Source organism: Myotis daubentonii, chromosome 16 (assembly GCF_963259705.1).
Source record: "Myotis daubentonii chromosome 16, mMyoDau2.1, whole genome shotgun sequence".
Lineage (NCBI taxonomy): Eukaryota > Metazoa > Chordata > Mammalia > Chiroptera > Vespertilionidae > Myotis > Myotis daubentonii.
Genome location: NC_081855.1, coordinates 46,029,214 through 46,048,687, shown reverse-complemented (window position 1 = coordinate 46,048,687; position 19,474 = coordinate 46,029,214). Strand labels below are relative to the sequence as shown.

Genomic DNA, 19,474 nt, shown 5'->3' with positions numbered 1-19,474 from the left:
GTCCCGGACCCACCAAGGTGACCTTGAAGGGCCCTGATGTTGGAACTTGCACTTCGTAGGGCAAAGGGAAATGTGAGACTCTCCTTGGGGGGGTCAGGCCACTGAACACCAGTGCCTTGTGCTTTAGTTTTCACACACACACACACACCAGTGCCCCGAGCAAGGTGGGGCTGCCGCTGGAAATGGCCAAGTCCAGCCCTCTTCCCCCTGATCTCACCTCTTTGGGACTTCACCAAGGTTGGTCCCTGGAACCCTGGCATTTGGACTCCCAGGCCCATTCATATTAGAGCTGGGGAGTTAGCAACCAGACCTGCTGGCACAGAGCAGGAGGCTTAAGACTATTTAAGGCCTCTCTAGTGGGCCCCCAGAGGGGTTCTCTATGACCCTGGGGTCAAAACTGCTCTGACATGTCACCTCCCACCCCCAGCTGCCACCTCCTGGAAACCTCAGATTCTTCAGGGTGCCTTGTGAGAGCAGGGGCTGGGTATCCCCATCAGGCTAGAGGATTTCTCCAGGGAGGGACTTGGGGTTCATCTGACCCTATCTAACCCATCCTGGAATTCCATCAACGCCTTGTAAAAGAGGAATGGGATGCACCTAAGGAACTCTCTAGAAACCCAGCTTTGCCCAGTTGGAATGGATAAAAAAGCGTGGGTGCTGATGGGGCAATAGTAGCAGAGAGGGCGTGCCTGGGAACCAGGGCTTTCCTTGGAAAGGTACTCGGGGACGGAGAAGCACCGGTGGTGGGAGACCACTGGGCAAGACGGGCATCCCTGTCCTCCCTCCACCGCCCTCCCGTGAATCAAGAAACCAGGCAGCGAGGCTCTGGGGGCTGCGTTTATGGGGACGACCTGACAGAGGGCATGGTCCGTACAAAACCGGAAACAATACATACATATATATATTATATACAGAGACGCAGTCCTGCAGAGGGCGGGATGGGGACCGACACTGGCCAGAGCAACCAGAAGCGCCTGCGGCCCCACCTGCCTGGCCCCGCCCCCTCCGTCTGCGAGGGCATAGGTGAAGTGCATGGGCCAGGCCACTGAGACAGCCAGCTCTTTCAGGGGTAGGGAAACGTCTGGAGACAGGGAGGGGAGAGGGAAGAAATACTGATAGATGGCATGGTCTATTTATAGGGGATGAGGAGAAGCCAAAAACCCAGGCTGGGGCAGGGGCATTAGGGAGGGGTAAAATGAGAGATGGATTCTGAAAGGGGAGGGGGACCTGAGAGGGTCCTCACCTCCCTTGGTCCAAGCCCCAATTTGGGGTTAAAGTGAGGAAACAAGTCAATTTCACTTAGAAAGCAGGCTGTCAGCAGGGCAGCCCTGGTCTCCAAAAAGTTTAGTAAAATGTTGCCCTCCAGTCAAAACATTGGAAGGGTGTGGGTGTGGGTGTGGGTGTGGGTGGGTGAGGCTGAATCTCTGGTGTTAGTACAAGGCTTCCATGTGTGGCCCTGGGCAGGGCAGGGCCTGGCTCTCAGTAAGAAATGCTTCTCTTGCCTAAGACCAGGTCTCTGCAGCCAGCCCCCTAAAAGCTGATTTCCTCTCATCCCAGAATTCCCAGGGTTGGACAGGAAACGACCCGAGAGGCCACAGAACAGTTCCAGGAAGAGGTTATGGCTATTTGGCACCAGGGAAGGGCAGGTGGGAGGCACAAGGAGAAACTGAGGGCTTCTGCCCCCCTCTCCCTACTCTTACTCCCCTTTTCCTGAAGGATACATGAGACATCAGTGCAGGGCCAGGCCCAGCCTCCAGGCTCTGGGGTGGACTCAATCCCTCCTGGGAGGGGAAACAGGAATGGGAGAAGGTGTGGAGGCAACCCCTTCCAGGAGGATCAGAATGAAACAGAGACAGCACAATGATGGGGGAGGGGAGGGGCCAAAAAGGTAGAATCTCAAGTCAAGGAGCCTGTGGGCAGGGAGCAGCCTCCAGGTGGTGAAATGCTGGGAGAGCCCTCAGCCCCATTCCAGTCCAGAGACAAAGGCTGGAGGTTGTAAAGTCTGGCAGTTTGGTCTGCAGATCCTTGTGTCCATCCACCACCCAGGCCAGCCCTCAGCATCCCTCGGCCTCTGTGCCTCAGCCCCATGAAGTAAGAAGGCCATCCTTCCAGCCACCTGTCTGCCCGGGGCCACCATAATGGGGCCTGTGATATGGGCCCTCTGGTCCCTGAAGCTGGGGGAGGTGGGGCAGAGGGGTGGGGGAGTCGGGGCACCTGTCCCCAGGCTGGTAGGGGGTGGGGTGAAATATTGAGGACGGGAGGGAGGACAGTGGGAGGGGTTAGTTATTGTCTGGTCAAGGAAAGATTCCTGCTAAGTAGAATTGGAATTCCTCAGTGTTTGCAGGTTTCCTTCCAGTTCTGAGATCTGGAAAACAAAGGGGAGAAGGGTCAGGCATGGGCCCCACTCCTTGTGTCCACTGGTGGGGACATGGCCCTGAGCTCTCGGCCAGCAGCATGACTGAGATCCAGAGCGGGTGCCCGATGGGGGATTCCCTGCCATTACCTCCATAAGGCCCTGCCCCCAGGGCACCCTGGGCCTACCTTGTCCAGGAGCTTGTCCATCTCCTCCTTCCTGGCCAGCTCCGACTCCTCCAGAACCCGGCGCTGTGCCGTCTCCTTTTTCAGGAACTCGATCTCCCTGGTGGTCAGCGGGGGACAGATGGTGGGTAAGGGTGTGTGGCCTGGCTTCCACCCAGAAAGTGTCAGGGTTCTCAATCCTATCCTCAGCTCTACTGGGCAGCTCTGCGCTCTCCCTGTTCTCAGGTCAGGGAGGCCGAGGTGTTCCCAAAGCCTCTGGGGTCTGGTCATCATTCCGGGCCCAGGTACCCCCACCACGGGCTCTCCACCTTCTATGCTCCTCACCTCCCTACTCAGCTGGGGATGGGGAAGGACTGCGACCAAGGCCCCTCAGTGCCCCCCAGGCCCCGGCCACATACTTCTGCTGGTAGTCCTTGATGAGGCGCTTGGCCTTGCTGTACTTGCGCTCCAGGGCCTGGTACTGGGCCTGGGTCTCCCGCAGGTGCTCATCCACAGCTTGGCACAGACTCTGGGCCTCACCCCAGTAGCCCTCCAGCTTCTCCATGCGCTCCTTGTTCTCTTCCACACTCTGCTCCAGCTGGGCCTTCTCCACCCGCCACCGCCCCTTCTCCTGCTCCAGGCTCTGCAGCTGCGAGAGGAAGGATGGCCCTGGGTTGGTGGGGGCCCGAGGGAGCCCAGGAGCACCCCCATCTTTCCCTGGGCCAGAACCTCTGGATGATTCTGCAGATATGGAGCCCACTGCTCCCTAACTACTGACTCTTATTTGGCTGAACCTGAGACCTGAAACCAGAGAAGGAAGAGGTGGGACCTCGGCCTCAGAGCTCCCAGCTGGAGTCCCTGACAATGCGCCACACTCCTGCTCTCCAAAGGCAGGGGGCCTGGGTTAGTCACTGATTAGCTCTGTGACTTGGGGCAAGGCAACTTCTGTCTTAAGTCTCAGTCTTCTAATCTGTAAAATGGGAGTGATGTTTGCCTTGCCACGCTCACAAGGGCTACCGTGAGGTGGTAGATGTGAGAGCGGAACAGGGAAAAGTCACCACTACGCTCTGTCCCCTCTGCACCTCTGGCCTATTGACCAGTCCCTGCTTCTGTGGCTTCTTGAACAATCCTGGCCCCTCTCCCAGCTCGCAGGCTACGCCAGTGCAGACCTCCCGTCTCCAACGGCTCAGTCCTGGAGCCTCTGTTCTCTCTCTCACCTCCCACACCCCATTTGTGCACTCGGAGCCCTGAGTCCTGAGCTCCAGCCTAACATCACTTCCAACTCCTCACAGGCACCAGGCCCCCACTCCGACCCCAAAGGTATGCCTCCTTTCTGTCCAGCCCACCTCTGTTCAAAGATGCCATCCTCTCTCACCATCACCCCAGTGCTCAGCCTCAAGCCCCTGCCTGCCCTCCGACCTTGTTGGCTGCAAATGCCACTTGCTCTCTAGGCCCCAGCCACACAGGCCTTCCTGCAAATCCTCCTGGCACATAGCGTTTGCCCGTGCTGTTCCCTCTGCCTGGAGTGTTCCCATCTCCCCTCCCCCTTGCCTCATCATTTCCCACTAGCTCACCCTTGGGTTCTCTGCTCAGAGTGTCACTTCCCCAGAGAAGTCTCCTGGAGCACCTCCAACAGCACAGCCCCACGCCCCACCCCCATCAGGTCCTGCTGCTCTTCAGAGCTCACAACCCTGTCTGTCCTCTCCCACAAAGCCCAGGTCCGTCTGTAACGATACAGTCATTGGTGCGCAGACTCGGAGCTGCACAAGGGCAAGGACCAAACCTGCTTCTGCCTATCACAGGGACCGGAATAGTGCGGGCAGCCAGATGTTTACTGACTGAGAGCATGAACAGGCCTTGGACTTACCCTGCCCCTTAATGCTCTGCACCCACCCAGGAACCTGGCCTGCCATCTCCACCTCAGAAATGCAGCTCCAACCCAGCCTTCCCTTCCGCACCCTCTGCCATACGCTGGGCAGCTCTGGCCTGCACCTGCCTCCTAAGTTCGCTGGCTTCCAAGTCCTGCCCACCTACCCTTGTGTCCTCCCACTTCACAGGCAGTGGTCTTCCTCCTTGCGGCCCCCAGGTGGCCACAGGTCCAAGGCTAGGGTCCTTCGGGGGAAGTCAGGACACTGCAGCTACGCCCACCCTGGCAGCCAGCTCTGCTCCCACATCTCCCACGGCAACGGCTGCTACAGCCCACGGCCTCCTCCAAAGCCAGCCTCCGAGCTCAAGCTTGTCTCCTGCCAGCAAGCATCTAACCTCCTCTCCCAGGCTCCGCTTCACACTCTCCCTTCTCCATGCACAGTGGGTGTAAACCCACATGTGGGCGTGCACACACGTGTACCTCGGTGTACCGTGTCCACATGGCTGTGTACCCCTGCTTCTCCCCACTACACGAAAAGCCCCCCGGGAGTTGGAACTCCTAATGTCCTGGTCCAGCAGGGGCCCGATACAAGTTTTTCATCTGGAGTCTGTGCATCTCCATGCCTGCGAGAGTTAGCACCCAACATGCTTGTGTGGGTGTCTGTGTGCGGTGCATACGTGTGACTGTGGATGTCACGTGTGTGTCACCATCTGGGAGCGTTAGCATCAGCACCTCGTGAGAAGGCACATGTCCTGTGACACTCCTCCTGTGCGATGGCCATGCCTGTGTGTCTTAGAGCAACGCAAAGGGAGTCTACACATCCAGGGTGATGCACGTGTGAAGCGTAAGTCCAGCATCTCCGTGTTCTGCCTGCACAGAGTAGGTGTCTGGTGAATGGCTCTGTGGGTACTGTGTGCCCGGGGCCCAGGCTGGCATGTGCCTGTGAGTATCTCTGGGCAGTACGCATCTATCACTGGCCCTGTGTGTAGAGGACTCACGTGGGACAGCATGGACATGAAGACATCTAGAATGTAAGTCAGTGTGCTTTGGGATAATAGCTGATTGTACAGCCTTTTACTGAGCACCTATGATGTGTCAGACACTGCGCTAAGGACTTTCCCTGGATATCTCACTTAATCCTCACAAGGATCCTATGGTATTGGCACTATTATTACCCCATTTTATAGATGAGAAGACTGAGGCACTGAGCAGCAAGTGAATGGTGGGCAGACGTGTCCAGAGCTCGAGTTCTTTACCCTGCCCTCCCTTGCCTAAGGACAGCTTGCCCTATACGTGCTTGTGGGTAGAGGAAGGTAGGCAAGTGTCAGTGTGCAGGTGTGGGGTGGGGGGTCATCCCTCTAGCCCTCAGACCCTGTTCCTCCCCCCTCCACACACTCCCCTCACCTTTCTTTTCAGCTGCTGGATCTCTGCCTCAGTCACAGCATGCTTGATCTGGAGCTGCAGGGGAGCGGGGCAGGTGATCAGTTCACGGGCCGGGGGGCGGGGGGTTGGCAGAGCTGCAGGTGGGATGCTGGCCCACCTTACCCTCCCCTCTCCCCCCCAGGACCCCATCCTCCCACCTCCTTGAACTTGTGCACCAGCTTCTCGGGCTCCATGTCCACAGGGGACAAGGCATCCTCGTTCTCTGCCAACTCGAACACCTCGATGGCCATCTCGCCGCCTGGGAACGTGGGGCTCAGCTCCTCCTCCTCGTCGGTGGCGTACTCTCCGGTCTGCGGAGAGAGGAGGCCGTGTGCCCTGCCCATCCCAGCCTTCCGCAGGCCTGACAGGCGGGCTTAGGCTGCAATAGTCAGCCCACGTCAAACTGGGAGCCCCTTAGGGGTCTGGTTCATGTCGCCCCCATCAGACTGGGGCCATGGTGTGTGTCTCCCCTGAAGGCATGGGCAATCCCCCCATAAGAGAGGCCCCTGAAGAGACAGCCTGGAGCTGTCTCCTTCCTCAGATTATGGCCCCTGGGGCTAGGGGCTGTGCTGTCCCCTCAGAGTGGGGGCTCCCCTAGGACAGGGAATGGTGCTCCCGGCTTCTTCACAAGGCCTGGGAAAGCGGTGGAGGAGGAGGGTGTCTGTAAAGCTCCATCCGGCCACCAGGGGGCGATGCCGCTGGCAGCCAGGCCAGGAGTCCCTACCTCCTCATCGTCCTCCCCATACTGGGCGTATCTCTGCTCCATCATCTCTCGCTGCCATCGCTCCTGTTCCAGGGTCTGCTGAATTAGCTGAGCCACCTCGCTCTGCTCACCGGGCCGCTCCCGGCCAATCATAAACCTGCAGGGACACCAGTGTCATTCCTTTTGCCTCTGTCCTCAGCTGGGTGAACGGCACCATCCTCCCCGCTGGTGCTCCTCTCTCCACACCCAGGCCCTCCCAGGGGAGGTGAAATGAGAGGGCTGAGCCCAGAGGCTGCAGAACGTTAATAATGAATGGGGGAGCCGGGGGCCCTTATTGAGTTTCCTTCCCAGGAGAGGCAAAGGCCCACTGGCCGGTTTTGGGGGAGGGGTGATGCCAGCCAAACTTCAGTCTGGGCTGCAGGGGACGTGCGTTCAGGAGCTGCCAGTGTAGGGGCTCTGACCCCACCATGTGGGAGGAAACGAGGCAGGGGATGGCGAACCTGAACCACCCCAGCAGGGCAGGGGCTGTGGAGGGCTGTCTTGTACTGTATAGGCTCCAAGGCCCTGAGCTTCAGGAAGGGGCGGGATGATGGTGACTGGAGATTAGGATGGAGAGGAAATAGTGGAACTTCCAGGCACCAGCCCCTCCTCTCCGTGGCCACCCACATCCTGTTTCTCTCCACCACCCTTTCCTGGGGGCAGTGCCCCTCGGAGGGGGCAGGAGTGATCCCTGAATGTTTTGCCAGAGAGAGACACAGGGAGCTTCTAGCACAATCCCCTTCACTGACAGGCTCAGGGAGAAAAGTCCTTTCAGTCTGCATGGCATCCTCCCTGTACATCTTGGTTTTCCAATGAATGAGCCTGGACAGGCAGGGGGAGAATGAGCCCAAGAGGCCAGTTTGGAGGTGCGGTGGACAGCGGGCCTTGGAGCCCGAGTGCTGGTGGCCAGCAGCGGTCACGGGCTCAGGATGGGAAGGTAGGCTTGAGGCAAGGGATATGGGCACAGCAATTCCTTCAGGCAGGGACGCAGTGGGACCTCCTCTGTAAGTTGGGTCACGCAGAATCTTAACTGTGTGGGCAAATGGGCAGAGTGGCCGGATGAAGGCCGAGCCTCCTGCCTGCTCCCAGTCTCCACCTACCCCACCCGCCCGGCCCTCACCGCACGCGGCCCTTGGTGTTCCGGAGCACGGAGGCTGCAAAGCTCTGGGTCACTCCCACCAGACTGGTTCCGTCCACCTCCACCAGGAGGTCGTTCACCTGGATCCTAGGGGAGGTGACACTGGTTAGGGCATCATGAGGGGACCTGTGGAGCTAGGGTAGAGGTGGCCCCTTCCCATTAGAAACTCAAGGCTCAGTCCCCACAGGGACCTGGTACTTTGTCTACCTGCATAAAATGCATGAGGCCTGAGGATCAGGTAGCAGCCAGACCCACTGTGTGGGCAGTGACCTGAGCAAGCAAAGCACATAGGTGCCCGGGAACAGGAGCAGCGTCAAGCTCCCTTCCCATGACAATCACACCCGTGTCTCCTCCTGCCTCACCCGACAGAGCAGTGTGACGTCCACCAGAGATCACACCCGCCACGCACAGTGGCAAGGCCCACAGCCCTCTTACACATACAAGTCTGCAGAGACCTGGTCTGAAGATTTCCTTCCTGCCCCACACACTCATGTTCACACTCTGTACCACAGGGTCCTCTCACCCTGACACTGGTGCACAACCCCCAACAGTCCAGCTGTGCATCTGAATGAAGCCTGTTCTCCTCACAAGGGGAGAGATGGGGGTGGTCCAGCATGGCCTGCTGAGAGGGATGGAATGAGGGGACCTCCCTCGAGCCCCAAGCCTTCTCACAGAGCTCCAATGAGGAAAGGGAGGACGCAGCCTATTGTAAACACTTCACATGCCTCACATGTGGGTACGAGCCTGTGGACACTCTCTCCCATGCACACACTCCCCAAACTGCCAACCAGGTGACCACAGGAAGGGTTCTGGAAAGTCCCAATGAGGAGGTAAGTGAAAGAGCAGGGACTATCCTCTTCCTCTTCTCTGCCCCTCCCCCCCATGCCACCTGGGTTGCAGTGGGCAAAAGGCCTCTGATGGAGGCAACCCACCTCTAGCAACATGACCCCAAAGTCATTAGCCCTCACGGGGATACCCACTCACCTCTGTCACATGAAAGGCATCTGCGTTGGAGGTACCACCACAAGGCACCCTTGATGTCAACCTCCCACTTACAACCCCGGGGTGCCCTGAGCCCTTCCCACTTCCCTGCTGCAAGACACATACAGTGGAGCTGTCCACAGAAGGGCCACTGGGCTTCCCAGGACTCCAGGAGGTCCTTCCAGAACCTTCTGACCCACAGATACCCCCTCTAGCTCAGATATCAAAACACAGGCACACATGACACACGGAAGGAGCAGTTTCCTCTGCACCGTCTTTCTAGCCACACCACACACCTGGATCCCCTCTGTTCTCTAGGCTCCAGCCATAACTGCCTGCTTTTGGTCCCCTGCCTGCACCTAATACTCCTTTTTAGCCTAGTTAACTTCTGCTCATCCTTCAGGTCTCAGCTGCAATGTCACTTCCTCCAAGAAGCCTTCCCTGATACCCAGAGAGATCAAGTCCCCCTCCCCCCCTTTTTTTAATTCAGGGCTGATGATCAGATTTTATTTACAATGTGCATCCTACATTTTGTCACTGGACATATCCCCACGTTGCTCATTGTAAACAAAGTTATCTCATCAGGAGGGAAGCACCATACTCTATCTGGGCGTGCTGCTGCTGTACAGACATGACTTTTTATTTTTCTATAGATACTGTGATGGGCATCTTCATGCAGAAAGCCTTTCTGCATTTAGGATTACTTCCTTAAGGCTTTGGTAAATATTGCCAAATTGCTTTCCCAAAGAGGGTGTAGCAGCTACCCTTGGGCAGTTGTACTGAGCTGCCTGGTACCAAAGGAAATTTAAGGTCGTAGCCTCACTTGGGTGGGAGGCCAAGCCCTCCTTTTTATGCCTTCATGGCGCCCTGTATTTTTCCTCCATTTCACCATTTTCTGTGTCCACTTGAATGTCTGCCTCACCACACCACACCACACCACACCACACCACACCACACCACACCACCCACATGATTCCTAAGGGCAAGTATCTCATCACTGACTCCCCGGGGCCTGGCACCAGCCCCAGGACAGAGTCAGGAATCAGATATTTGAGGAATGAAGGAGGGAATGCTCAAACATACTCCACCAGGCACACAGTCTCCATGCTCATGCTCTCCCTACCCTGGCCCCCCCCCCCACACACAGTCAGACACCCAAACCAGCCCTCATCCTCAGCCCCCCCTAGAATGCAAGTTCATGCTGTGGCCCCAGGCCTCGACCAGCACCTGGCACAGTGTTGCTCCACCACCATCTGAGCCCAGCCTGGCTCAGTGACCCACCTACAGAGGACGAGAGGGAGAGGCGGTACCTGCCATCCCGGTGGGCTGCACCGCCCTCAGTCACAGTCTTGACGAAGATGCCCAGCTTCTCCAGGCCCATGTCTGCCCCGGCCCCCATGCCGATGATGCTGATGCCCAGGCCCTCGGAGTCTGTGGAGCAGAGGGCAGTGAGATGCTGGGGGGCCATGGAGAAGGAGGAACAAGGGGGTCTAGCTCAGGGCTTGCAGGGGACAACGTGAGAGATGCACCCCATCCCCAGCCCTCACTCTGGGGCATGGCCCCCCTCCACGCTTGGGAGTGTCCCACAACTGGGGAAGGGGTGCAGTTTTGTCCACCCTGTCTTTGCCAAGTCGACTAGGATGCTCTTGGGTCACTCCCTGCCCTCTGTCCACCACAGAATGGATGGGCAGCGGGGCCTGATGAGGGTGACCCTCATGGGCGGGCCAGAGGCTACCGTGTGTGCACACGAGGGTGTGTGGGGGATGCGGATGGAGTCGGGTGGCGGCAATGGGCTCACTCTTCTTTAAGCAATCTCATCCATACTCACAGCTTCAAAGACTTCCCGCTCTTCTCTCCCAGCTGCACCGCCCCTCCCGCGGGCCTCTGACATCCCAACTCATGGTCTTCCCCCACAAACTGGCTCTTCCTGTCTGCCACTCCCTCCTGGGGCCTGGGAGTCACCTGGATTCCTCCCTCCCCCTCACAGCCTTTGCCCAAGCCAAACCACCACCAGACCCTAAAGATCTGCCTCCCCAGGACCTCTCAGGCCACCCACTTCCCTCCCGCACGGCCACCATCTTGTCCACACCAGTCGTCCTAGGATCCTTCTCCCCAAAGCACAGCCTGGAGTGGGCTTTCTTTTTTGAATCCTCACCTGAGGATATTTTCCATTTGATTTTTAGAGAGAGTGGAAGAGAGAGGAAAAGACAGAGAAAAATATCGATGTGAGAGAAACACACCAATTGGTTGCCTCCTGTGTGCAGCTGGGCCGGGGAGGAGGTACATGCTCTTGACTGAAATCAAACCCAGGACCCTTAGGTCTGCAGGCTGATGCTCTATCCACTGAGCCAAACCGGCTAGGGCCTGGAGAGGTCTTTCTGGAATACCTCTCCCACACCAGTCCATCTTAGGGAAAAGGCAGTGTCCTTCACATGGTCTCGAGGCCTTGCTTGCACGCCCTTCTTCCCCTCACTGTCCAAATCCAGCCAAGCCCGCCTTCTCTCTTCCCCCAAAACTCCCCTGAACTCCTTTTCAGAGCCCAACTCAAACATCACTTCCTTGGGGAACCCCCATCCCAAGTCTGGTCAGGTCTCCTGTAAAACGCCGTTATTTCAGCCCCTCCGGGCTTCCCCAGCACCTATTACAGCGCCTAAGGGCGTAGTTAGATGTGACTGTCCCACCATGTCTGCCGCCCCCTTAGGTCTCCCATCATGTCTGGCCAGCACACAGCCCAGGACAGCCCCCACCGTGCCCTCGGGAGCCTGGCGACTGAAGGAGCACACAGCACTGGTGGTGGGAGCCTGGGGCTAGACTGGAGTCCGTGTGGCTGTGGGTTGCTGACAGGGGCCCCGGGCAGAAGCTGGCACCCGAGAGGAGACCCACGTGGCCAGGCCTGGCCGCTCACCCTTCTCCAGCTCCACAGGGAACAGCTCCAACCGCTCCACCCGCTTCTCCAGCTCATACTCCGCTGAGGCCGCCATGGGGTCCACGTCCTCGTTGCGACGATCGTAGTCCTCGTTGGAGTAGGTGCTGAACACCTGGGGAGGGGACACTGGTCAGAGGGCAAGGACAGAACTGGCTTGGGGATGCCAAGAGGGCAGGCTGTGCCACCCACCGATGCTCCCCTCCTACCAGAGGCCTTCTCCACCCCCTAGACAGGTGAAGGTCTCCCCCAGCCCAGGATAAGCCCAGCTTGGAGTGAAGGCCCTTCTAGTTGTGGAGTCCATGGGAGAGAAAGGGCCACAGCCTAGCCCAGTCCACACCACGATTCTCTTCTGCAGCCCCAACAGTGTAAGCATGGCCGACAGGAGAAGCAAAAGAAGGGCCATGCTGGACAAACTGCCCGACTCAGGAACCCAGGTCCCCAGGACAGAGAACGACCAACAGACAGGGGCAAATAGCGAGTAAGAGGTGAGGGAGAGCCAGACCGAGGCGAGGGCAGATACAGACATGGACACAGGGGGCAGGACAGCAGAAGGAACAGGCTGAGCAGGCGAGGGAAAGAGGCGGAGGGGAGAAAGAATGGAGATGCTGGAGGATGCCAGATGGGGAGAGAGGAGGGAGCGGTGTGAGATGCAGGGAGGGGGAGGGGAGCAGGAGACACAGAGATGGAGAGGACAGGGCTGACCTGAACCTGAAGTTGAGGCCAGGGTGGGGGAGGGAGGCAGGAATGGCCACCTCCACCCTCATGGGGGAAGGGCAGGCCCTCCACCTAAGGTGCCCCTCAGATGGTAGGAGCAGAGAGAACACCTATGGCCTTGCCTGCAGGCCTCAGTCTCCCTCTAGGTAGGACCACTGCTCTCTGAGGCTGGCCCTGTCTCCAGTGCACTGGGCCTCGATGAGACAAGCAAACCCAGCCTTCGCGGTGGCCCCAAGGCCAGCTCAGCTCTGCCTTGTCCCCTGTGCCCCTCTGCTGTCCTCCTCTTCCCAAATCTCTCAGCACAAAGTGGGGGGGGTCCCCCAGCCCGACCCTCCTCCCAGGAACAGAAGATAGGGCAGGGGCTGTGGGAGTGCCTGATTGTGGGCCCAGGCAGGGGAGCCCCCAGTGGGAGGTTAATGAGCACCATTTGGGGTATCATGACTTGTTCCTGCTTCACTGCCTGCAGCGACAGGTTGGCACCACTTGGAGCTTAGTGGGGGCGAGAATGGGTGGGCGCAGCTCTGTCAGATGACTGGGCCTGAGGAGCTGGAGTGGGGCACTGCCTTCCCCGAGAACCTGCCGGGCCCCTCTCCTCCTGTACAGTGTCCCAGGAGCACAGGGCAGGCAGCACTCTGGGGTCCCAGCTTTAGTTTGGGCTCCTGTGCCCATGCCCCCAAGCCCAGAGGCTCACTCCCAGGGTGAGCCTGGGAGCATGGCTGGGGAAGGGGAGCTATGTGGCCACGCAACTCATTGCCCTCAGTTTCACAGCATCAGAGAAACTCAAGCTCAGGCCCTTAACGCTCGTCATCGTGCAGCAGGCCGTTGGACTGCCCTCATGACACCTGGCCAGCAGCCTCCAAGCCCCCTGGAGGGAGGGCGACCCAGTCTGCACAGGGTGCAAATGCCAGGTCCGCTGCCCTGGGTTAGCCAGTGGTAGGGCAGGATGAGAGGGTGCCCAGCTGGGCTCTGGTGGGCGGGTCGCCTGTGACTTTGTCCTCATTGCACACGTGTCCCAGGCCCTAGGACAGGAGCTGGTGTGAGCTGAGACCGGGCAAACTGGGTTTGGCCCACTTTTGCCTCTGAGTCAGGGTCCCTTCATCACCGTCTTTGTGGTGGCCTGGGTCACCAAGCCCCTCCCCGATGCAGTCTCACAGTGTGTGCGCGCACGAACACAAGCAGTGACCTCCAAAACACCCTCACAGCCTGCCCTGGGTTCTGCCCTCATCTTCTGTTCTCAGTCTATGAAGTCCTGCAGGAAACTCAGGCCTCAGGCTCAGAGGGCCCAGACCACCCCTCACGGTGCCCAGCCTCTCCGAGAGCCCTGGGCCCAGGTGACAATCTGGAACTGGGAGCTCTGTCCTCAGCAGAAGCCTCCACAAAGGCAATAACTGGGTCACCAGCGGGACACGAGGCCCTGGACTGAGCATCCACGCAGAGTGGGGGCAGGGAGAGGGGAAAATGGGGACCGCTGCCCAGGGTGGGGAGGAGGAAATCCCAACAAGGTCAAAAGTCAGACACAATAAGGCAGGACCACACTCCACCGGCTCTCACACTCAGGCAGCGGCAGTCACCAGGGAGTCGGGGAGCACTGCTCCAAATCATGCGCTATTTTTTAGCCCAAAATCAGGGTAAGGTGTCAAATATAGACAGTCAGAAGCCCAGGTCTAAAAGACCAAATTCCACCTCTGAGGGGATCAGGCGGCTCAGAGAACTGGTGGGGGGCTGGGGGCGTTCCTGACTTCCTCAGTGCCCCCCACCCTTCCTTAGCATCCCAAGAAACCCCATAATCCTCAGTTCCCTCCAGGATCTCACGGCTTCAGGAGGGAAAGAGGATTGAGAAAGGACTTTAAGGTCATAGCTGGGGAAGGGGCTGGCCTAGTGGGGATAGCACCTCTCAGGCCCCTTGATGAGAGAGCTAGAGGTTAAGATACTCTGACAAGTGAGAGGAAACTGGGCCAGCTTCAGTGTCCACCAGTCGTTATGGAAACTGCAAGCAAACAGATGAGGGGTTGACTCAGGAGGGGAGGGGCAGGGTCCAGGCCAAGAACAGTCCTGGAACCTGGCACCCCCATGCAGTGGACCTGGCCGCTGAACCAGGGGTGGTGAGAAAGGGCCATCTAGGCTGAATGTGCCAGTCAGAAGTGGGGGGTAGAAAAAAGGGGGAGGTGGCCTGAGGTTCTTGTCTCCCCAGGGGATGCCCCCTCCCCCACACCAGCACTGCTCTGAGGAGCTCAGGGCACTGGCACCGTGTATAAAGAATCACCAAGCGTGGTGGGGGTGAGGGGGCCAACTGAGACCTCCCAAAGGGGCAGTTCCCATCCCTGTCAGGGCACCAGAGAACATAGCCAAGAGCGTTTAGGGCCTGCCAAGGCCTTGGGAGCCTGTCCTATTGAGCAGCCAAGAGCAAAGGCATGCAGGCTGCTGCCAGGTCCCCTGGAGGGGGGGGGGGGGTGTCCCCAGCCCCACCCCCTCCTCCCTGGCCAGCTGAAGGCATAGCCCCCTCAAGGGCCACACCAAGTACCTATTCCCTGTGGCACCCAACACTTCCCCCTGGCCCACCCAGACCCCTAGAAAGAGGGCCCCAGCACTGGCCTTCCCCCACCCCCAGTCACATGACCCAAGCCCAGCTCACCCTCAAAGAACTGCTTCCCTCTTTCACTTCTGCAAAGCTGGGGTGGGGGCTACATACAAGACCGACGGAGTTAGGGCTATGGTCCCCTGTTCCTTAATTTTGGGGAGTTCCTGGCTCCTCCCTCCCACATCCTAAACAGCTCCTACACAGGGGGAGTCCAGAGGGTGTTTCCAAGCTCCCCTGCCCCCCTCCTGCCCAGAGCTGGGTAAGGACCAATAGGGGGAGGCTCTCCTGGGGACACACACACACACACACACACCCAAGCCTTTGCCTCTGGCACCTCTGGAGGAAGAATGACTGGGAATGAAAGGGAAAGCAGGTGCCCCAGGACCCTTGCGGGGGGGACTGGGCAGGGAGGGGTGCGGCGGGAGCGCTGGGCGGGGCAGCAGACAGGGGAACCTGAGGCAGGTCCAGGCAGGCCATCCCTGTCTCGGGGCCTGAAAGTCCTCCCCTTCTGACAAACAGGGGCACTCCCCCACTCCCCCTCCGGGTGGCAACTTCTGGGAAGGGGCTGAGTGGCAGGGGCTGACTCAGCCTGCCAAACTCCACGGGCAAAGTGGGGGCGACAGCGTGCACGTGGCAGGCAGGGGCGGCGCGGGGCGGGGCGGGGAGGGGGGTCACTTACTTGGATGGGCGCCGTGCTGAAATGGATCTTCCGGCTGGGAACCGGGTCCTCTTCCTCCGACAGCCCCGGGATCTCCATGCACCCCGACTCGGGCTCATAGGGGGGCTCCCCATCCTCATCGTCGTCTTCATCGTCCTCCTCCAGGGCACTGCCCCCGGAGTCCTCCCCGAGCCCGCTGTAGGCGCTCACGTCCACCAAGTCCGCCTCGGAGAAGTCCTCTTTCTTGGACTCATCCGCCTCCTCCGGGGCCACCTCCGGGCCCCGGCCATGGCCCACCCCTCGCTCAGGCGCCCCCGCGGCCGCCGCCTCTTCCTCGGGGGCCCCTGGGGCCTTCTGCTCTTCGGGTGCGGGGCTGGCTGCGGCGGCCCGGGTGCTGCCATTCTCCAGGGCCGCGTGGACTGTCACCTCCGCCTGGATCACCTCCCCAGGCGCCGCCTCGGCCTCCGACTCCCCGCTCTCCTCCACCTCCACCGGCTTGATCTTGCGCACCTCCCGGGGCTTGGGGGGCGGCCGGGCGGGGGCCACTCGGTGCTGCGGGGGCTGCTGCCCGGCGGGGCCGCGCTCTTTCTCGGCGGGGGCATCCCCCGACGGGGCGGGCGGTGGCGGCGGCGGCTGGAACACCCGGGACCGCTTACTGACCAGCTTCGAGTTGACCGGGGGCGCCCCGGCGGCCGTGGCCCGGGGCGGCCCGGGCCCGCGGTGGGGGCCGGTCCTGGAGTCGGCCTTCTCGAAGACGGCGCTGAGCTGGCTGACCGTCGGCGACACGGCGTCGGCGTCCAGCTTGTCCAGGGCCTCGGTGCTGCCGTTGAAGCGCACCACGACGTCCAGCTTCCGGTCCTGCAGGCCGGCGCGCTCCTGCCGCAGCAGCCGCCGCGCCGCCGCCTCCTTGTCGCCGCCCGCGGCCGGGGCGCTCCGTTCGAACAGCTTCCGCGTCTCCTGCAGCCGGGACGGCGGGTGCGGCGGCGGCGCGGGCTGCGCGGAGGGCGCGGGCTTGGAGTCGAAGCGGCTCACGCGCTCGGACACGCTGGTGCCCAGCTTGAGCAGGGCGCTGTGGTCCACGTTCTCGTTCAGGCTGCTGGCCCTGGGCAGCGACAGGCGCACGCCGCGCTCGGGCGCCCGCGGGGCCTCGGTGGGGCCGGCGGCGGCGGCGGCGCCCCCCGCCTCGCCCGGAGGCCCCGCCGTGGTGCCCATCTGCAGGAACATACTTTTGATGCGGTGGACGTTGGAGCCATATTTCTTGTGGTGGGCTGCCTTGGGGGCCTCGTCGGGCCCGGGCGCGTCGGGCGGCTTGAGCGCCTGGATGCCCGCCTCGTAGGCGCTGCGGTGCGGGGAGGCGCTCCGGAGGGGACCCCCGGGCCCCCGCGGCTCCGTCTTCATCATGATGGGGGGAGCCGGGCTCGCATGCCCCCGCTCCCTGCTCCCCCCCTCCGACAGGCGGCTGGCCAAGTCGGAACCACCGCCCCCTCCCCCCGCGAGAAAAGAAACCCCGAAAGGCCTTTTTATAGGCTCCCCCAAAACCAAGCTGCCAGAGACAGTTAAGGCCGCTTAAAAAAAAAAAAAAGGAGAAAAAAAAATCTGCGAGCCCCGGTGTGGGTCGTCTCCGCCAATCAAGCTGCCCAAGACAGCCAGCCCCCCTTCCAAGCTCGAGCGGCCTGGTCCGGTCGCCCCCAACCCAAACCCAATCCGGAAAACGGCGGCGGGGCCGGTGGGACCGCGCGCCCTGCCCGCGAAGCAGCGGCGGAGGCGCCGGCTCACATCGTCCGAGGCGGTGTCAGCGGGGCTGGCAGCCCGGGTGTCCCCCACCCCGGCCAGGGACCTTGGCTCTCGGGGGGCCCGGCACCCCGGTGCCCATGGCTACTCGGCCGGCCCGGGCCGTTCCGCCGCCGCGCCACCCTCCCTCCCTCCCTCCCCCCCGCGCCCCGAGCCTCGGTCTTTCTCTGGCTCAGCCCGAGCGGCGGCTGCCGGAGACCGAGCGGCTGCCCTTCTCGCCGCCGCCGCCGCCGGGGAACTGGCACCTCTGGGTCCTAGAGGGATCGGATTTCCGGGGCCGGCGCCTGTGAGCCCTCCCCTTCCCCTCCACTCCGACGCGTCCCCTCCCGATCCCACGCCGGCCGCACGCCGACAGCCTTCCGCTGACCCCAGGCCCTGGCCAGTCCGCTTAAACGCTTCCATCCCAACCTCCGACTGCGGCTTATCGCAGCCCACAGAACCGCACCCCCACTCTATACTGGGGGGAGGCAACCCAACCGCAGTGGTCTCAGTGCCGCCCCTTTCCACCTCGGAGGAGAGATCAGTGGGGAGGGGCCAACGAGTATTTCCCTGAAGGCCTTTGAGCTCCCTGGCATGTTCAAGGCCATCAGCCTCAAAACCGCTCTGGGATCCTAAATGTTTAAAAATGCAGATATTGGGGGGGGCTCCCCAAACTTGGTGAAGTAGAAGCTCGGCAGCCTGCCCCAGGAATCTGCATTTTAACAAGCTCCCACGGGGAGCCTGGGGCACCCACCCTCCAGGTGTGAAACCTCGGCCCCGTGTTGCTGGCCTCGTGGAGGAGGAGGAAGGGGCTGGAGAAAGGAAATGGTTCTCCCGCCAGCGCCAGCGGGCCTTGTCCCTGGGGGAGTCTGCAGGGGTTGTCCGGTCACCGGCCTGCTCTGCACCCAGGCTGGAAGGGAGGCGGCAGGTCCCTGTCTTCATGCCCCTCCTAGGCCACCTCCCTTCTCAAAAAGGAAGGCGTTTGGAGGAACGATGCTGGAGGCCCAGGTTCGGGTCTCTGCTCTAAGAGGATCCTGGCCGCTGTGTGCGGGGAGGAAGGCCGAAGGGCGGCAGTGACCTGCGCGTCCTCTGTCTTAGCACCCCACAAAGATGTTTTTTGGGGTTTTTTAAATATATATTTTTTATTTTTTACAGAGAGGAAGGGAGAGGGACAGAGAGTTAGAAACATCGATAAGAGAGAAACAAAATATCGACCAGCTGCCTCCTGCACACCTCCCACTGGAGGAGGTGCCCACAACCAAGGTACATCCTCCCCTCCCCTGCCCCCCCACCGGAATCAAACCTGGGACCTTTCAGTCTGCAGGCCGACCCTCTACCCACTGAGCCAAACCCGACAGGGCCATAAAGATGTTTTGATGCTCCCTCACATCACCCCACCCACCCCCCACCCCCGCTTGCAAACAAGGGGCCTGGGGTTGCCCTCTACTCCTCTCCAGCCTCCAGCCTCCAGCCTCCGGGGCCTGGGAGAGGAGGTCCGCCCTCTAACCGTGACAGGCCCAGATGCACTGCTTCACTCCACAGATCCCAGAAAACGAGGAACATTGTGGACCCTAGGACCCAGAGAACAACTCAGGCACAAAGCCTCCCCCCACTCCCAGCTGCTTCCTGCATCTCGGGCCTTCCTGCGGCCTCCTCCCCCGCCCTCTTCCCTTCCATCCTCTTCCTCCTCTTCCCAATCCCCCCCTCCCCCTTGCCTAGAAGGGCTGTCAAAGGGAGCCTTTCCGCCCCTGCACCGTAGGTGTGTGTGCGAGGGTTTTGCGGGATGGAAACCGGTTAGCACGTGTGCAAGAGCGTGGGGGAGGGGGTGTGGGAAGCCGCCTGGGAACCCTGGATATCGGGACAGGGAGGGGCCAGGAACCGCAGGACTGGACCGTGAGGCTGGCGAGCCTCAGACTAAGTGAGAAGGAAGATTTGGGTTCCGAGCTGGAGCCGGGAATGAACCCAGACCTCAGGCTTTCCAAGGCCACCTGCCTCTTCTTTGCCCAGCTGGCCAGGAAACTTTCCCCTCCCCGATTTGACACTTTGGCCTGGCATAGGGCAGCGTGGGGAAGCCAGCCTCCCGCTCCCCTCCCTCCTACTCCGTCTGAAAAGACTGCTTTCAGGAACACGCTTTGGGACTTGGGTTTCTAAGCTCAAGTCT

The 19,474-nt window shown here is 60.6% G+C and overlaps 1 protein-coding gene across 1 annotated transcript; it reads right to left on the bottom strand.

Annotated features, from left to right (window-relative positions):
• Window positions 1-824: 824 nt before the first annotated feature.
• Window positions 825-17,470, bottom strand: PPP1R9B (protein phosphatase 1 regulatory subunit 9B). The gene is made up of 10 exons (XM_059670661.1): window positions 15,565-17,470; window positions 11,573-11,705; window positions 9,978-10,098; window positions 7,669-7,773; window positions 6,531-6,666; window positions 5,965-6,117; window positions 5,789-5,842; window positions 2,937-3,166; window positions 2,542-2,638; window positions 825-2,365 (listed from the first exon to the last, which is right to left on the bottom strand). Exons 1-10 carry the CDS (start codon window positions 16,942-16,944, stop codon window positions 2,312-2,314), a joined length of 2,463 nt encoding a protein of 820 aa, XP_059526644.1. The 5' UTR covers window positions 16,945-17,470; the 3' UTR covers window positions 825-2,311.
• Between the last annotated feature and the right edge of the window lie 2,004 nt (window positions 17,471-19,474).